This window comes from Xiphias gladius, chromosome 18 (genome assembly GCF_016859285.1).
Source record: "Xiphias gladius isolate SHS-SW01 ecotype Sanya breed wild chromosome 18, ASM1685928v1, whole genome shotgun sequence".
NCBI classification, from domain to species: Eukaryota; Metazoa; Chordata; class Actinopteri; order Istiophoriformes; family Xiphiidae; genus Xiphias; species Xiphias gladius.
Window position 1 is genome coordinate 9059378 of NC_053417.1, and position 21208 is coordinate 9080585.

The 21208-nt window shown below is 37.9% G+C and overlaps 1 protein-coding gene across 1 annotated transcript in view; it reads right to left on the bottom strand.

Annotated features, from left to right (window-relative positions):
- Nucleotides 1-21208, bottom strand: part of bsna (bassoon presynaptic cytomatrix protein a) — a 154867-nt gene that overhangs the window by 56949 nt on the left and 76710 nt on the right. The window contains exon 3 of the mRNA XM_040153420.1: nucleotides 19586-20917. Coding sequence (XP_040009354.1) covers nucleotides 19586-20917 — 1332 coding nt within the window. The remainder of the gene's footprint in view (nucleotides 1-19585; nucleotides 20918-21208) is intronic.

Here is a 21208-nt window from a genome sequence, read left to right on the forward strand (position 1 = left end):
ATGTAGTTTAACTTGGTAGCCTTATTTCCGAGCTTACAATAAGGACTTGATTTATGAGCACAACATATATCAAAAGTAGTGTCCAGATGTGCTTCTGACAATGCAAAAATGAATATCGTTTGAGGAGCAAAATCTGGTAATCTAATGAATCCTATTCCTGAGGCTGCGAGTGTGAGCTAATACCAATCCCTTCTTTGGTTAACAATGATGTAGTTTTCTTATTTCTATACATAAAGCAAACCAAAACAGTATAAACAGTTAAAAATAAGACAATTTTTTTTTTTTTTAAAGAAAAATGTAACGTTGAGGTGCTTTAAGCTGATGATTGAATTTGTCCACCCCTGGGCATGATGACCAACTAAAACTTCAGGCTGGCTTTATCACCACTTCCTTGGGCAGCTTTCAACTGGGGCAGCAGCTCTTTCCTCTCTAGTTGCACAGCTTCTGAGAAGTCTTCATTTATATAGGTTTATGTTGCACTTTAATTTCTTGGCAGAAGAAAGGATACTCTGTCTTTAAACCATAAAAGGTTTTACAACAATTGTCCTAGGCTTCCCTCCCTCCTGGTACTGGCCTATTCTCTGGACATGCTCTAGATCCATATTTATGCCATCTAGTCCCAGGTTGCTTGAGAGCATTTGTCTTCTCTGATTCACTCCAACTCTCTCCCTTCTCATCTGCATTCCCAACAAATAAAATAATTGTCCTCTCGCACTGATTTTCAATGTCATCTACCTTGGTAGAAATTCAAACAATATCCTGCTTAGAGTTCATTATGTTGTCTTTATTTCAGTCTCCTTGTATCCCCTTCCTGTCTATTCAAACTTATCTTGAGTGAATTCAGAAGCAATCTTCGTACATCTTTAATAACGCCATCCAGTCTTTTGTTAGTTCCATCCATAATCAGCTGAATAAAGCATTCGAAGTTATCCTGCCTCTGAAGTAACATCTCTTTGTAAAACTTTCTCTGCTGTTCCAATGACTGGGAGAGTACACTCCTTGTAACTACTGAATCATCTTCACAAGAGGATGTTTTAGATTATTTGGGAGGCATGATCTGTCTTACCAGGATGTGCCAGGAGTTGATAGATGGAGGACCTGTATGTCAGAGGCCTTGAAGGCCACCAACCTGAACTACAGCCACAAGCTCAAACATTGATGCAACATTGTCCACAATGTTGAGAGAAAATACAGATCAAAATCAGCTTAATTCAGTGAAAAGCTGTATTTAAAAACTCTCTTGACAAATGTAATATAATGTACATTTCACCAGCACTTATTAGGTAGTCTTTAATGTGAAATATTGGCAGGAAGTGTTGAGCTGAAAGTTGATCAAAAATACGGCATAGTTGATGCAATCGGAATTACTTAGTGACTGAATTAGTGAGTTTTTACTTTGGGAAAATAACACACAAATAAAAGACAGATTTTCTTTTAAAGTAGCTCACCTCTCTCACTTATAGACATGTCAATGAATTAAAGTTTTAACCAGTGCATTAAAGCTTTTATTTACTGTTTCGGTGTCTGGTAAGTCTTTCTTTGTAAAATTCTATAGCCTTTAGGAAATCGTGAGTTTAATGTTGCTCATTTGCTTGAAATAAGCTACATTTTCACTCCAAAAGTATCCAAATCAGGATGTATACACCCATGAACCCTATTGTCAATAAAGCAACAGAGGGGCAGAAGGAGGAAAACAGGAGACAGAAGGAGAGAGAGTCTGAGTGGATAGAGGAGAACAGCTGGAAGGAAGGAAGGAGGGACGAATGGAGGAGGTAATGGAGCAGAAACACATCAAGCTTCAGTCTCAGGGGCAAGACAGTCAGCAGAGTAAAAAAAAAAAACACCCCTCCAAACACCGAGAGAATGGCACAGCCCACTTGGGAATCATCCATTCTGTAAGCAGCACAGGGGACCTGGAGGAAAACACATTAAATGGATTTGGCTGGGTATACCCTTAGTTTAGTTCTCTCTTCTTGATATCCCTCCCTCTCTCACTCAGTATCATGGCCTCTGACCATCTCTCTCTCTTTCTCTCTCTCTCTGGGGTTAAATCTCTTGCCTGTTCTGTCAGATTCACTCTCTCTTTCATGGCTGAGTCATTCCCCTGATTTCTCTCTTCTCTCAACCCTTCACTTTCAATCTCTCCCTTCTTATCTTCCATCGTGGCTATCTGGTGTTTTCCCTTTGTCTCTCAATCCTTTCTTTTCCATCCTCACTCCTTCACCCTTTGTTTCCTATCAGTCATTCTTTATGTCTGGCTCTCTGCATTTTTCTCACTCCCAAGTCAAATGTAGTTTTTAAAGCAAAAATAATATCACACAGTGCTCTACAAAGTGAAGTCTTTTTTGTGTATGTCTATATTTAAGTCGTTATCTGTGAACACTTGTATATTTATGCATGTGTATCTGTGTGTATGTGTGTATTGGATGTACATGTGTGTGTGTACAGAGCTTACAAGTCAAGTGTACACACATTTATGTATGTGCTTGAGTGATGGCTTTATATTTGTATGCTTATCAGTATGTGTCTGCTGTGTGTGTGTGTGTGTGTGTGTGTGTGTGTGTGTGTGTGTGTGTGTGTGTGTGTGTGTGTGTGTGTGTGTGTGTATGTGTGTGTGCGCCTTGTTCCCATATCCCGATGGGGACTTTAACCTGAATGCACACTAACCTATGAGGTCCCCACAGATAAACACTGCTGTCTGAAAGTTAAGACCTTTTTCAGGGTTCAGGTTAGACTAAGTTTTGGGGTTAGACCTTTAGTTGGGGTGTTTAAGCTTAGAGTAAGGAGCTAGACAATGATTCCCCACCAACTACTGACCCTGTGCCCTGTAACATCCTTTTATTCTATTCTATCTATAACATTATGATGTAGCGTACTCCATTGCAGTACTACAGCAGAATGGAAAGATTAATTATTTCTGTGACGATATGAACTATTTCCCTTAGATAACCTACGGGGGATCCATTTAATCGTTTTGCCCCTCCAGCTTTTGGATCTCAAATCATTCTATGACAAATGTGTCCATAGCTGGTGGTTATAAACTTTGATAGCGTTTAAAGGCTGTTTAATCCTCGTTCAACAAGTACTTATTTCTCTGTCACAAACTTGAAACTGTTGTCATATCTTCACTAGAACTGCATATTATCTCGTAAATGATTGTTGGCATCCGTTTTAACAGTTAAAGCCACTGCCTGCCACTGAATCGTAAGAAATTTATAATAAAGCATGCAGGGATAGAAAGTAAGAATTACCGTATAAAGATAAGAAAGGATTTGTGAAGAATGGAGGAAGGAAGGAAGGAAAAAGGACTTCTGTAGAAATGAATGATTTTGGATTCAGTGGAATTCAATTTTCCTCGTAACTCTGGATCTTGCACAGTGGTGACATGAGTCTGGTCTCATTTTGTGAGTCTGATGTCGTGACAATTCTCTACTGTCACCTTTCTCAGTTTTTGCTCATGGTCTCACTCATGACAGTAGGTAATCTGAAATTTCTCCGTATGTCTGCAATGCAACCTGACTAAAACCGGAAAACTTTTGTAATCGAGGTCAGTGCAACTTTTTTAAATCGGAAAAGTGCATTTATGATGTTAGTAGATGGCAGCAAATTCAAGCCGTAGAGGATGTAGGATCCCTGCAGGAAAAGTGCTCATCTTGAACATTTCTCCCTTTATGCTGCAGTCTGTGACAGGTCAGTGTGACAGTGTGTGTGTGCAGGATGCTCACCTGGATTGGTATTTGTTTACATGTAAAGCTAAATTATCAAACATCAATTGAACCCTTTGACTCAGCATTGACATTGCCTGAATCTGGACTTCAGTGGTCTTGCCTGCAGTACAGTCATGATTCAGAGCCTATACACACTGTACACAGTCATATGGGATTTTTACATTCTGTAAAATGGATTTTGGAAAAGCCTCCTGCAAAGTCTAAGGGTGTTTGGATCTTTTCAGTGACATATCTGTCAACATCAACTGTTCCTAAGATGAAACTTTGGATTCTACTTGTAGCAGCTAAGGTTCACACTTTTAACATATAAACTCTTCCTCCCACGGACGTTGCCAATTTGATTCAAACACATTAAATGAAAAGGTAAAAAAAAAAAAAAAATCCAAAATTGTAAATGGACCGTGGTGGAGAGCAAAGAGAGATGTGAAGTACAGGTGCCATTCACCAGCTCTGTTCCCCTCCTGAGATACAGACATGTATCTGTGAGTGAAAAAAGGCTTGAATCAATGTTCTTTCTGTCTGTCACGACCCCAAAACACAAACCTCCAACTCCCATTCACACAAACACAAACTCACACACATACACCAGCTGTGGGAGTATAAAAGGTGCAATGACTGAACAAGTGATAGTGATGGAGTGACGGTACCACGAAAGAAGGAAAGAAAAAGAAAGACAAAGTTAGATGAAATGAGTGTGTATGAGTCATTCACCCTTTTCACTAAATAATCGATGTGAGTCATGACATTGTGTGTGTGTGTGTGTGTGTGTGTGTGTGTGTGTGTGTGTGTGTGTGTGTGTGTGTGTGTGTGAGTGTGTGTGTGCTGGGTTTCCTGCAAAGAGCAGATTCCCTTTTTATGATGTTAAGTATTACATATGTTATTGTATGATCTCTCTTTTACACACAAACATAGACAAACAAAAACAGACACACATACATGCAGAGTTCAGCTCATGAGTCACTCATTTTGCAGTCTTGAAAATGGTGTGTGAGAGAGAGATAACATGTAAAAGAAAGGCAAATCAACATGTTTGTCTTTGATATGAAAAATCTGGATGCCGCAGAGAAACAGAAAGATTTGTGGGGGCAGAGAGACAGAAAAGAGACATTGCTTTTTACTTCAGTCCATATACCCACGCAGTATGCTAAGTCTCTTAGCAGTTGCCAAGTTTCCGGCTGTCGGAGCTTGTATGTTGCTTCAGTAAAAAACTATGCTGTGTTCAGAGATCCCTGAAAATCAGAAATCCTGCATTTGTGTCAATGGGAAGTTTGTGGACAAAGATAAAGTATTTTTACCTAAACAGAAAAAGGGGAAAACAAGCACTTTTATTAATTTTTTTTTAATTCTCCTTTTGTTATGTATTTTTTTTCAATGCCAATTCCCTGGCATAACAGAGAAAGTTCATGTTATAACCCACTAGTTCCCTCCTTCCACCATCCAATGACTTAACGTACCAGTGTCCTTTGCACCTGAGCCACCCATGCACCCTCTCACACAGACACTGGCTTATACAGACACTCTAACTAAGAAACACATGGTGACGTCAAACTAATGCAAATAAAATACTTAAGGAGTGGTGTTAACAGATGCTCTGCTTTTAGACAAGAAATAGTGTGTTAGTTCAAAATGAAAAAAGGAGTTTGTTAAAATGACGACTGCCTGATCCTCTGAGTTTTGTTAGCAAAATAAGTTTGTCATTATTGTCCTTGTTTTATTACAGAGAATGGGTCAATTCCTAACATTTAAATGTGTCAAAGGTTTACAATTCTTTGAAGGCATCTTTAAAGTTGATATATTTCTCAAACTAAAACCTGCATTCTGGCTCTGCTGCAGCCTCTGGGGATAACAAACTCCATGTCACTTAGTAAGACACTATTACTCCAGTCAGTCATAATGACTCAGAAGATCAAGCCTCTACTTGGCACATTGCTCAAAGAGAATCCTTCATTAAGGCTCAGAAGCGGATACAGTACCAGTAATAGTATTTTTCTTCTCCATATCATCTGTGCCCTCAGGCTTCATCTTGGTAAACCAGTGCTCATCTTGTTTTCCATCACTGGCAATTGGCAAAGCTGCAACTGAGATTCAGAATCTTAACGCCACTCTTGTTCGCCACTAGTCCTCTTCAGTGTTTTTGATGTGCGCTGAGCCTCATTTTGGCTCAGACAGCGCACATGTCTCTCAAACAGCTCTGATCCCGGCAGAGATCAACTTCATTTTGTTTTAAATTTACCTCACTCTACCATTGTGGCTCTAGACCTATAGGTTGCAGATTGCAGAGTCCTCGATTTTGTTTTTTTTCCCCATATTAGTAGTAATGTTATTTAGGTGTGCAACCTTGGGGAAGGATGTTGCTTCTTCTACTCTGTCACTGTGGCTCAGGATGCACAGGCTTATATACAGTATGGCATTTTCAGTTATGTACAAGCATTATTTTTGACTCATCGGTGATGTTTAAGGACAATACCAATGTTTTTGCAAGTATTGTCTCCTTAACACTAAATGGTGCCGACCATTTTCCAATACTGTGGACATTCTTGTTCTTAAATGTATTTTTTCCACCTTCCAAATGTACTGGTTTCAATACATTTTCATGCACTATTAAAAATCAACTAGTCAACACATCTACATATGCATTAAACTGCACATCAAGTCTGTATTATGTTTTGCCAATATTGAATTATTATTTTGGTAATGCAGTTGTAACAGCAAATTTATTTAAAGAACAAATCAATTATGTAACCTATAAAGACAAATAAAGGCACACCTGACCTCAGTGTGATGGACTGCACAACTCAGATGACTTTCAAGATTCTCATATAGATTTTCATATAATAGAGAAAAGAATGGAAAGCAAAGGCTACCTTGAAGGTAGGACAAATACATTAAATAATCTGAATTGCATATAAAGTACACATGATTTGTAGAAAATTAAAGAAAACATGTCAAATCGCTGGCATGATCATCTAACTAGCTGTTTATAAACTATATGTCCAAAAGTCTATTATCTTTTCTATGCTTTTGGTCATGGGCTGTTTTTCATAGTTTGAGCAAAGCCCTTTAGTTTCAGTTCAGGGAAATCCCAGTGCTACGGCTTATAATGACGTTTTAGATGACAGTGAGCTTCCAACTTTGAGGCAACAGTTTGGGGAAGGCCGCTTCAACACAATAATGCTTCCGTGCACAAAGCGACGTCCAAGGTTGATGTGGAAAAACTTGACTGGCCTGCACAGAGTTCTGACCTCAATCCCATCCAGGATCTTTGGGATGAACTGGAGCGCTCATTGCGAGCCAGGCCTTTTCACCCACCATCACTGCCTTACCTAACTAATGCCACTGTGGTTCAGTGGGAGCAGAGGATCTAGACTCTTATGGAAAGCCTTCCAGATAATCATATATATATATATTTTTTTTTTAGGAATAGATGCAATGGAACTCTCCTTTTCTCTGTTCTAAATAATCATTCTGGCTCAACACCTACAAGCTTAAGTCAATTGAATCCTGCATTTTGGATCTACAGAAATCCCAGTTTCACTTGTGTGTTTTTTAAATCTCTATGATCTGGAGAGAAATACCCCCCCCTTGTAATCATCCATCACAGCTCCAGACCTAAGGGCCATTTAAAAAAAAAAAAAAAAGAGTAGCTCCCAGCAGCTTCAGCTTCATGTTCTTGCACTCTTTGTGGCCCGGTGGGGGAATTCCCATTTTCTCTTCAGCTGTATTGCTCATACACCTTTGGGTTTTAACTTGTTCAGAATCACACATTGCGGTACTGTGGGAGTCTCTTTTCGTGTATGTGAGGGGTGCTGTTAATCAGCTGCGTAGCCCAGGCAGAGAACAGCTCTCCTCACTGACCTATTTAAAGGCAGCATGGTGGAGAGAGTAGCGAAAGTAGGACAGAAAAAAAAAAAATTCTAAACTTAAAGGAGCTGCACGCACAAACTCACAGGCTAACACATGCACAACACACACCTATCTTCTCGCTTCCCTCGAGAACTGCTGTGTCTGTACCAAAGATGAACATATTGATCCGTCTCTCACTGTCTCTTCCCCCACACATTATGCCTCTCGGTCAAACATGTCTTCACACAATTGCATTACTGCCCTCAAGAGATCATTAACTGCTTGCACTTCTCTTGTATAGAGATGTTTTTTGTTCCCAAATGCCCCCAACTGTGTACGCCGTAGTAGTATGTCCCTATGTATATTGTTGAGGCTCTCTGAGGGAGGCGCCATTTGATGGTCCCTAGGAGGGCCATTCTCAGTAACATAGAAAAGTACAGTCTTACACAAATGCAATCCAATAAAAAAATACATAGCCACAACAACACATTTTAGTCACAAAATGTGACACACACAAGCCCACAAAGTTATTGCTGACGTTGAAAGATTGTTTTGACGGATAAGTATCTACCTAGAACTATTTATAGAGGATGTCCTCACCTGCCCTCCTGAAAAATTTAGCAAGACACATTTTGGACAGGACGTTTTCTTGCAAACATCCCCAGCTGATCCTCTGTGGTTACAAAGAGGGAACAAACTCACTGCCCTCCATCACATCCTCTTTGCCTGCAAAGTTGTCTATCTATATGAGTTATATGTACTGTAAAGTGGACAGAAGCATGTAGATGTAATTCTGACAAAGTAAGTCAGTATAGCAAGTCTCAGATATTGCTGCAACACTAAATACCTTTAAATTAAGGCTACAACTCTCTTTGCTGCCACTTTTATTGTGGTTTTTCAATCTTGTTCTTTCACCTCTAATTCCATTTTATTTTCTTCACTTCTACACACTGCTGTTGGTTACATTTAGATTTAATAAACCTTAGACATTTACACAAACTGTTCTGTTTTTGCTAAAGTGCACATCTGCTAAATTATTTAGCTCACTGATCTCTATGAAAGGCTTTGATCCGTGTAGTTAACAATGCTATTTGCTGTGATTTGAAGGGGAAAAAAAGTCTGATGAAAATAGTGGAACCGTTATCTTATTTGACAAACCAGAAATATTTTCTTCTGTAGATAGAGCATACCTCTTCAGTGAAAAGAAACATGTACTGCAGTGTGTCTTGTGCTAAACTTTCCTCTTTGTCACCAAAACCTGAATTTTGTCTTTGGTCTCTCAACATAGGAATCTCTTCTCTCTACTATCTCTCTGCCTCTGGTCAAGGACTCCTGTTTTGTTTTTGGCGGAGCAAAATTAGAGATGTAATTTGTATATTGCTGTGTGTGTGTGTGTGTGTGTGTGTGTGTGTGTGTGTGTGTGTGTGTGTGTGTGTGTGTGTGTGTGTGTGTGTGTGTGTGTGTGCTGTATAGAGAGGTCTTTGATTCCATCAGAAAGTTTTATGCTCTCACAGATGGAGAGAATAGGACCAGAGAGACAGAGAGAAATGACTGTGAGAAGCAAGTGACAGAGAGAAAGAAGTGACAGAGGTGGAGCAGTAATTCATCCATACAAAAAGAGCATAAGACAAGAAGAAACTGAGGAAGAGGAAGAGGCAAATACAACGAAAAGAGAGAAAAGGGACAGAGAGATGAGAGAATGAAAGAGGAGAGAAAGGGGAGACAGATGGAGGGGTGGAGGCGGACGAAGAGGGAGGATGGAAGGAAGGACGAAGGGTAAAGGAAGAAAAGGAAAGATGCAGGGGTGGGACGAGTGAGAGAGGAAGGCATCAAGGAGGTAGATGTGGGAAAGACAGCATAGACCTGCAAGAAAGGAGAAGTTTAGGGTAGAAAAGAGGGAGATGATACAAAAACATTGGAGTGAACAGACTGAAGAGGAGGAAAGACTGAGCAATTCAGGAGATGAAAAGAACTGAAGAGATGTGAGGTAGAGGGGTAAAATAAGCGGAGGAACAGAGGGATGAGAAAGAGGAGAGATTGGAGGTGAGGACAGATGACAAGGTAGGAGGTGGAGTGATCGAAGGAGGTGAGAGAGAGAAAGCGAGGTGAAGCGAGGTGAAAAGCATCACAAAACAACACCATCATAAATAAAGACTGGAGTCTGTGTGGTGTTGAAAGAGAGAAGATTCATGAGGGTGCTGGGAGACTGGGAGCGCTCGATTTACATCACAGTGGATGATGAAGAATTACTTTATATCTGTAAAGTCATTTTTCTGCACATACAGTATTTCAGCAGCAATAAAATAACATTAAACAAAGTTACTTTAAGATTATTGAGTTTCGTGTCACAATAAAATGAGAAACTGTCTTCAGTCTCATCGCACCAACAAAAACAACTTAAAATGACACTTGCTCCTCCCGCCTGACTATACCAAGTGAGACAAACCAAGCGCACTGCTTCAGAAATGCGTCATCTGAAGGTATTTAAAGAACCGACTGAAAATTCTAGTTAGCACGCAATGCCGGGTACAGACGTCTCTCTAGAAGGGGGAAAAAAACCAAAAAAACACTCCACTGAGTACCATAAGAGTTTGACATAAGTAAGAGACATAGCTAAAAAGAGACGTACGGGAGAAAGGTTACATATGAGTTGAGAGAAGTGGGTCGACTTTGGGGGAAACAGTCAGTTTGAGATACTTAATGGACATGATAGATTCAGGACCGAGATGCATAAGCACGCAAGTTTTTAGTTATTAAACTAACATAATATACTAGACCACAATGTTCCCTATACATTCAAATGTTAAACGCCTTCCTAACCTGGTCATCACACTGAATCGGTTTAATCTTGTTTATGGAGCCCAGTAGATTAGTGTAATATCTGGGCTTTGTTGGAAAACCTTTTGGAAGTATTTTGGGTCACATTTTATTGTCAGACAAATTCCAGTCTAATTGACTGACAGAAATTAGCTAGGCAAATGCTATATGAAGCTTTACTGAAAGGAAATTACGGTATATGTCTTCATTTCGTAGTTGTAAAACATCCGTGAAAAAAATCTAAAGTATTCTAGTAATAAGAATATTCCAGAGAGACCACTGGGCCGTGAGATTCTGTTCAACAGCCGAAGAAATAAGCACAAAATTGTGTTTCAAAAATCAGAAATCCAACAATTATTGGATTTGCCAAAAGTCTTTTGTGCTACAGAAAAGTAAAAGTCTAATTTATTTTCCCTTTAATATTTGCTTTTTACATGTCAGGAATACAAGATGATGCTTTCACCCACACTGAGATACAATATGAGTGGATCGATTACACTGTGTTGGAGCGACAGAACCCGCAATCAACCTGAAAAACTTGAAAAAAAAAAATTTAACAACAATGTCCTTTTTTTCCACATGTAATGCAATGTCACCTATACAGCATGTTCTGTATCAGCCTGTTTTTTCAGAGACTGAAGAGCTTATGATGATGTGCTGTATATAAACAGTAGATAATGATATTGTGTCACTGAGGTGTCACCAAGCTAAAAGATATTTCTGTGCATTTTCTGAGACATAAAGATTCTGTCCCTGTTCGAGAAAACTAATTTGAATGAGGTATCGTCTAAACAAATACTTGGCAAATCAAGAGACAATTTCCATTCATGAATACATTAAGTTACTGCTTTTATAAGTTCAGTGCCCTTCAGAATCCAACGCATCCACTTAAGTGAGGTGAGTTTACAGCTGAAAGAGTTCAGACGAGCAGATGCTAATTTTTTTCATGAGTACGTCATTATTTCAGTGACTAATTTGACATACAACTGGCTGAGAAAAAAGGGGCAAAAAGCCAACAACATGCAGAAAAGAATACTTGCCTTGCAGATTTCTAAATGCATATTGTATGAATTCTTAAAAAAGTAAGTGGACTTAGGTATACTGAATAATTCAAGAGCTCTGAGAGAGAAGGAGCAATGGAAGGAGTAAGAAAAAGAGTAAATGGAAGACAGTGGACAAAAGTTATGTTTCTCGCAAAGACGTGAGAACAAAAGAGGAAAAGTGAAGACAATTTGTGAAAGGAGACAGAGAAATAAAAATGAAAGGAGACACGCAATGGAGGATGGAGGAAGAGAAAAGGAGGACGAGATGTAGAATGAAGGAAGGCTATATTTACACTCAAAGCAGGACAGTGACCAGAAAGTTGCCAGTTCAAAACCCACCTGGGAAAATGTGGGTGGGAGTTGAGAGGATGAAAAAAAGGAGGCAGAGAGGACAAGGTGAAAGGAACAGATGAAGAAGTGGCGGGTGGACAGCGGCAAGGACAGGAGGAAGGGGAGAGAAGGAAGAGAGGAGGTGATGTCTGTTCATTGTATTATTAATTGTAGTGAGACGTCCTGAAGTGCAGGAGCGACCCGTCCGTCCATTAGGAGCTCTGTCGTTCCTGCTGCTGCCCTCATCCTCTATTTTTGCTCTGACTCCTTTTCTAAATTAAGAACTATGACTCACTCCATCCTTATTACCTTCCCTTAAATCCTCTCTCCTTCTCATCTCTCCTTGCTTTTTTGCTCTTTGTTAGCTTTGGACTAATGTGGGTTCTTGAAGGCCACTTTAATATAGTATATTCAGTATATAGAAGCAAAAATGTAGTTGGAGCTAGCCATTTCCCATTGATTGGTGGTTTATAATTTTTGCAGATTAGAGCAATAACATTCATCTTTACGTCTCTGGGAAAATTCGCTAAATTACAATTGCAAACCAGATTCACACATTCAATCCACAGTCAGAGGAAACAAGAAGTAGCGCACAATGTGACATCTGCTCTTTTCTGTCTGTACGGTTTTCAGATGCTGACCAGCACTTCAGCTTAACAGACGGTAGAAATCCGTCACACTCACACACACCCACACACACCGTGTAACTAAATTGATCTACTCACCCTCATCATCCGCTTTTGCTGTCAAAGTCACAATCATCCAGTCAATTTATAAAGCCCGTGTGTGTGTTTGTGAGTTAGTGTGTGTTGTGTGTGTGTGTGTGTGTTTTACGAGCATTTACAAAGACGTGTGTGCGTGTGTGCGTGTAAAGTTGTGTGTAATTATAACCATTAGGTGACTAACATTTTATAGTGAGCATAGTAATGTGCATGTGCAAACATAATGTATGTAATCTGATTGGCATGTGTGTGTGTGTGTGTGTGTGTGTGTGTGTGTGTGTGTGTGTGTGTGTGTGTGTGTGTGTGTGTGTCACGGTGTGTCATCATTCAGACCTTCATGTAGAGGTTGTTTTTTTTCATCACCAGACACTGAGTTATTCTGTTTAATACGTTTTCATGTTGAATTCTGAGCTCAGACTGTTCCATCAAATATAAATGAGCGTATTTTTGGAAATATATTCTCACAGCTTCTCAAATCCTGCCTGTCCCTTTCAAGCTCCATTTGATTTATTTAAACAAATACACTGCCTCATCCTTCTCCGTTGCTCACAGACAGAGAGGTAGAGGGAAGGAAGGAAAGGAGGAAAGACAAGAATGATAAAAGGAAGAAATGGGTGACTAAAAGAGAAAGACAATGAGATATTAGGAAAAGAGGAAGAAGACGGGATGAAGGAAAGAACTATGGGAGGCAGGAATCAAGTAGAGAAGCAGAGAGGAGAGAGGGGGCAGGATAAACCGTGTGACTTTTTACTTTTCTTTTCTGAGAAACACTGCCCCCCACCCCCCTTTACATATTTCATCTCTCCGCTATATATATATATATATATATATATATATATATATATATATATATATATATATATATATATATATATATATATATATATATATATATATATATATATATATATATATATATATATATATATATATATATATATATATATATATATATATATATATATATATATATATATATATATATATATATATATATATATATATATATATATATATATATATATATATATATATATATATATATATATATATATATATATATATATATATATATATATATATATATATATATATATATATATATATATATATATATATATATATATATATATATATATATATATATATATATATATATATATATATATATATATATATATATATATATATATATATATATATATATATATATATATATATATATATATATATATATATATATATATATATATATATATATATATATATATATATATATATATATATATATATATATATATATATATATATATATATATATATATATATATATATATATATATATATATATATATATATATATATATATATATATATATATATATATATATATATATATATATATATATATATATATATATATATATATATATATATATATATATATATATATATATATATATATATATATATATATATATATATATATATATATATATATATATATATATATATATATATATATATATATATATATATATATATATATATATATATATATATATATATATATATATATATATATATATATATATATATATATATATATATATATATATATATATATATATATATATATATATATATATATATATATATATATATATATATATATATATATATATATATATATATATATATATATATATATATATATATATATATATATATATATATATATATATATATATATATATATATATATATATATATATATATATATATATATATATATATATATATATATATATATATATATATATATATATATATATATATATATATATATATATATATATATATATATATATATATATATATATATATATATATATATATATATATATATATATATATATATATATATATATATATATATATATATATATATATATATATATATATATATATATATATATATATATATATATATATATATATATATATATATATATATATATATATATATATATATATATATATATATATATATATATATATATATATATATATATATATATATATATATATATATATATATATATATATATATATATATATATATATATATATATATATATATATATATATATATATATATATATATATATATATATATATATATATATATATATATATATATATATATATATATATATATATATATATATATATATATATATATATATATATATATATATATATATATATATATATATATATATATATATATATATATATATATATATATATATATATATATATATATATATATATATATATATATATATATATATATATATTTAAGCAAATCATGGAAGCTGCTGTAGATTTTAGAGCATCTTAATTTTGGCCTTCGGATTCTGCGGAGGACACAACCCATGAAGGCGTGTGCTTCACAGGATCCAGCGTCTGAACCGGCTCGCACCTTACAGAACGTGCATCACTCATGTGCTGTCAACGCACACGCAAACTCAGACAGAGAAATAACAACACGTACTCACACACAAGGTCCCCTGTACACAAAAACAAACCTGGACAGACTTGATACCGAGAGCTTTATCATTTCCATGCACACACAAACACACCACTGTGCACAAACACATCTACGCAGACTAGATGTCACAATGCCAAATCCATTCCTTTCAGTAAACACAAACTCAAACTCACAAACATTTAGACACATATCCAGGTGGACTGGGTGCAGTAATCCTAATAATTGCTGCAACAGCAGAAATGACAGCTGTGAAAGCCTGAATGACAGACTGGACAGAGAGATGGCCTCATTCACTCAATCAGTAACACCTGCTTATACAGTGGGCGTGTAGGGCTGCATGTGTGTTAATGTAAGTGTGAGTGTGTGTGTGTGTGTGTGTGTGTGTGTGTGTGTGTGTGTGTGTGTGTGTGTGTCACGGTGTGTCATCATTCAGACCTTCATGTAGAGGTTGTTTTTTTTCATCACCAGACACTGAGTTATTCTGTTTAATACGTTTTCATGTTGAATTCTGAGCTCAGACTGTTCCATCAAATATAAATGAGCGTATTTTTGGAAATATATTCTCACAGCTTCTCAAATCCTGCCTGTCCCTTTCAAGCTCCATTTGATTTATTTAAACAAATACACTGCCTCATCCTTCTCCGTTGCTCACAGACAGAGAGGTAGAGGGAAGGAAGGAAAGGAGGAAAGACAAGAATGATAAAAGGAAGAAATGGGTGACTAAAAGAGAAAGACAATGAGATATTAGGAAAAGAGGAAGAAGACGGGATGAAGGAAAGAACTATGGGAGGCAGGAATCAAGTAGAGAAGCAGAGAGGAGAGAGGGGGCAGGATAAACCGTGTGACTTTTTACTTTTCTTTTCTGAGAAACACTGCCCCCCCCACCCCCCCTTTACATATTTCATCTCTCCCGCTATATATATATATATATATATATAAACCTTTGCTGAATTATTGATAAATCAAGCAAGCCTCCCCCTGCATGTCTCTCTATCACTTGGTGAAGCTCAACTGCACCGCCTTGTCAGACATATTCATTTGTCAGTAATGGCATTCGTTCCAAGGGTTTCTGCATTTACACCTGGTATTAACAAGTGTTCTTGTTATCTAAATTCAACATGTGCAGAAGAAATACTGCAAAGCCTGCGCATTTATTATGTTCTTTTCTGGTGCAAATAAAACTCATTTTGGTCAAAGTATTACTCACTGAGCTGATGTAGAACTTAATGAAACTTTGATATTTACATTACTTGCTACTACTGTATGTAAAGAGCTATTAAGTATAAAAAAGTGCTGCGTATACAAATATTTTATTAGGACATTAAGTAATTGAATCTTCTGAAAATCCATGTCAGTCTCTTAAAAATCAAAGCCTTTAGATGTCAGATGAACACATTTAGCATAAGTGCACACCTCAGCAAAAACTGCTTCTGTGATCTCACCGCTCTGTTGTCGTCATCTTTTCCTCCACCCCTTTGCTTCACTCACTTGACTTTTTTCCCTTCTTTTCCATACTTACTGTCTTTCGTGTGTGTGTGTGTGTGTGTGTGTGTGAGGGTGTTAGCCTGTCTTCCCTCTGGACTGGAGGCTGCACGTGATTCAGCTCTACATGTCTGATTTCCCCTAAGCCTCTATCCGGCTCTCTTTCCATCTGTTTCTACTGCTCCTTCGCTCTTCATCTCACCCTGAATTTGTATTTTTATCAGTCTCTGTGTTCCTCTTAAAGTCTCTTCATCCATCTTAATTTCACTGTGAGTTCCTCTTCATCACTTTCTAAGGCTTTTCGTTTCTCTTTCTTCTCCTCTCTTTGCATCTCTATTCCCACTCCTTTTTATATACATCTCCACTGAACCATTCTTCTTCTTCATCTTTCTTTAAGACCTCTCTCCATTTTTTTTTAGCCCTAATCACTTTTTTCTGGCTTGACTAGGACATTAGTTGGTAGTAGTTAACAAATATGCAGTGTCATTGTCCTTTAATGAAATAAAGGATTTTATCTGGTGGTCATTTTATTCATTTTTTTAAATCCTTCTGACATTTCTTTCTCTGCTCTCTTCTCTCTGTGTTTCATTAACCTCTTCTAGAGAGCCCCAGACCTTAACCCACATTGTACACACACACACACACACACACACACACACACACACACACACACACACACACACACACACACACACACACACACACACACACACACACACACACACACACACTTTTATATGTCTTCTTTTGACCAGCATGTGTTAATGTTGACGATTTCTCACGGTCTGAATCACATTTTGACCCATTCTCTCTCTTTGCTGTGTGTGTGTATTTATCATTGACATGCACACAGTGGTCGTAGCTATATATAACCCTTTATATTATCTCTAGGTCTGTCTTGTGGCAGTGACAGTACAGTTCAGTACTATGAACAATCGTACTCTCCAGAGACCCTGAAGGCGTCATGCTGCCTCAAAGTAAATACAACAAGAGCCACTCTCAAACTGCCTGACTGACTGACATGCATTCTGCTTGCTACATGCTTCTTTCAGTCTCTTCTTTCATCAGTTTCTTCCCGCAATTCCTCCTCCTAATTTCCTTAATGGCTGCCCTCTTTCCTTATGTAGTTCTATGAACCTTTCATCTTGCTGACATCCTTCCATCCTTTGGTAATACCGTCCTGCACTCTGACATACTTCCCTCCTTAACTCCTAAAACTTCCTTTCTTCCTTCCTTACATTCTTCCCTCCCTTCTTCCCTGCGTACACCTTCATACTTTGTACCTCCTTTCTTCCTTTCTTTCCTTTTCTATTGCTTTCTCTCTTCCTTCTTTTCACCTCTGAGTCTGCATCTGGATCGATAGAGTGGGGGTGAGAGAGCAGTTGGCCTTTATATTCATTTCATTGTGGCATGAGCAGAATCACTTTTGAGGAAAGAAAGAAAGCATAACTGAAAAAGATGTCTGTGTTTTGTGGATCTGCTTCTCTCAAAACCGTCATTCTCTCTCTTTTTTGACCTTCTTGCCCTTGCTCTGTCTCTTTCTTTATCTTTATTTTTCTATCTCTCTTCCTTCTGTCTGTTGCCTTTTCACAAGCTTCCACTCTTTAATGCCTTCCTCCCCTCATCTATCTCTACTTCTCGCGCATTGTATTTCCAGCTCAGAATATATGTCTTTTTATTTCACCCTTCATTTTTTATTCTTGCTCTTTCTTCTCTCATTGTCTTATGAACCAATTATCCTTGAAAAAACAATACCTTGTTTGGCTTCTGTCTGCCCTTCATAGATACCACCTATGGGTTAGTACACCACTCTCTCAGCAGTTGATGAATGGTCACTGTGGATGTGGATTATGCCACAAATAAGTGCAACGTCAACTCCCACATGTTGTTACAGTTTTTAATAGAGGTTTCTTTTGAATCTGGGCTCCAATTAGTAGGTTTACTAATCTCCTTTGTGGAAATGTGTGTCAAATACAGTTCAGGTTCAAGGGGACGACAGATGAGAGGAGAGTCAGTGGGGTTGCATTTACTATTAGTAACTAAAAGAAACTGAGCTGAGATGCTGCAAAATGACTAAATCCGCTTGTGCCCTTGTTTGTGCATGTTTGTGTTTGAGATTTGAGATGTTTTTAGTACCTTTTTCTCCACGTGTTCATAGGCCATTAATAGTACAGCATTAAAGGTACTATTTTACTTTTATTTTTTAATTTACTCTTCATTATATAAGCAGTGTTTGTCTTCCTGCAAAATTAGTCGATAAATTAAAAAAAAAAGGGAAATGAACAGAATAAAGGATTACTGTTATCAAGAAAACTGTGTTTTTAGTTAAAAATTAATTCAACTAATGAATGAACTTAAGGATCATTTTAATTAAATTACTACTTAATTTACCAAGGGGAAATGAATGGAATGAGACCAAACCAAGCTCAGTTACATCCAAACACCAAGTTGCAAGGTGCATGTATAGCGATGTAAAGCATAATACCCAGAAATAGTAAAAACAAGAAAGTGGGGACTTAATGGTTAAAGAGAGCAAAACAAGGGTTAGTGGAAGCAGAGAAAAGTTGTGAATAAAAGCAGGATCTAATAGAAGTACAGACAGAGCCAGGTATGGAGGAAAACAAACAAGCAGCTAGATGGAAATGAAGACAAAGGGACTTACAGCTATCACAGAAAGACAGAAAGCAAAAAGAAAGAGCTTGTATAAGAGAAAAAAAGAGGAAATCTTAAATGAAATATAGGCTTATAAACACTGATGATAATAACAGAGTAAGAATGGAGAAAAGAGATCGGATTTCTCTGAGGAAGGAGAAAGATGAGAGGTCTGAGCCTAACTGCATCCACACAGTGAAGAGGAAGAGGTCCAACGGTCAAATGAATAGTATTTTCTCTTTGTGCTGAATGGTATCGATTATCTGGGAGGTGATGACTCTGAAGATGTATGTGTGTATGTACAGTTCTTTATATGTACAACATGTTGTGAAACAAGTTTACTTGCTGACATAATTATGTGTTTCATATGTGTGTACACTGTATTATATGTATGTATAATATTCCTCTTACCTCCACCAGATGCGGCGTGGGGTTGAAGCCACACAGGTTACACACTTGGCTTTGACACTGCGTACAGGTGTTGTAGTTGGGCAGGTCAGAGCTGCCGATGTTCAGCTCCGTTTTGCAAAGAGGACAGTTCACTTTAGGCTTCACAGGCTCTGGAGCACGCACAGGGGCTGCCACAGGCTCCTGCTTCTGCGGTGCTTTCTGCAGATGAGCAGGTGTTTGCTGATGTTGTTGTCCTTGTGGTAGTGGTTGTTGTCCTTGTGGCCCTTTTTGCTGATGGGGCATGGTCTGCTGCTGTTGCTTCGTGCTTGGCGCATGGGGTCCACCCACCTGGGGACCTCCCATTTGGCTCGGCGCATGAGGACCCCCCATTTGGCTCGGTGGATAAGGGCCTCCCATTTTGCTTGGCGCATGAGGGCCACCCATTGGAGCTGGGGCATGAGGGCCACCCATCCCGAATGGTTTGGTGCCAGTGGGCCCTTGCTGTTGCTGCCTGTTGTCAGGAGTTGCATTGCTGAAAACCACCTTGCCTCGTGCGGGGCTTGGCTGGGTGGAGGCGGTGGGTAGAGGGTCAACACTAATCAGGGTGCTAGCCTGATTGAGAAGCGATGCTCCAAAGCCAAACAGTTTGGTCAGGCCGTCCTGGGCAGGAGGAGGGGCCTGACTCTGAGGTCTGTGGGCCGGCGAGGAGCCGGCGCTTCTGGTCTGGTCATGGTGCCGCGTCACTGGCTGGTGCATTGGAGAACCACGACCCAAATCGGGCTGGGAGGGCGCCTTCGTCAAGCCAGGTAGGGGCACAGCGCCAGGGTGGGGAATCCTTGGACCCCCAGACTGGCTGGGGCCTCCTGCAGGACCTCCAACAGCTCCTGCAGCTCCGAGACCTCTCTGGGAGTATGGGTCAGACCTAACGCCCTGCTGAGAGGGCCCTGTCTGGGTCTGGGGGCCGCCAGGGCCTGGGTGTCTCTGTAAGCCTGGAGAGGCGTGAGGCTGAGTCTGCAGCCCTGGCTGGGATGGATGGTAGGTCTGGGACTGAGACTGGGGATAATGCTGGGACTGGGAGTAAGGCTGGGACTGAGAATAGGGCTGCGTCTGGCTGTACGGCTGAGACTGAGGCTGCTGCTGCTGTCGCTGGGTGGGCTGAGTCTGCGCAAAAGGTTTGGGCTGTGCTGCTGCTGCCGGCTGCGTTGGCTGAGGTGCAGGCTGCTGAGGCTGGACGATGGGTTTGGCTTGGTGAGACGGAGAGTGAATCTGCTGTTGGCTTTTAGAGCGAGGTGTGGTCATATCAATGCCAAGAGCTCTCTGCATCTGACAATTCAGACACAACCACTCCTGGACCTGCAGACGGGAAACAGACAGGTTTGATGTTATTTTAACCTCTCAAAATCCACTTTTCCCCTATGAAAATCCTTCTGTTTTGTCTGCATGATAACATTACATATACATTCTGTATCAGCTTGTTCCAACAATTGAAGTTACCCATGTACAGTTACAGTTACTGTTAACTTCAATTGTGTGAACTATCTAAACCCAAGACTGTTTTGTGACTGTACCAATCCATTGAATTGAAATATTCTAGATGTTTTGGACATGCTTTCTATACATCTTATACTAATAATATAATAATAA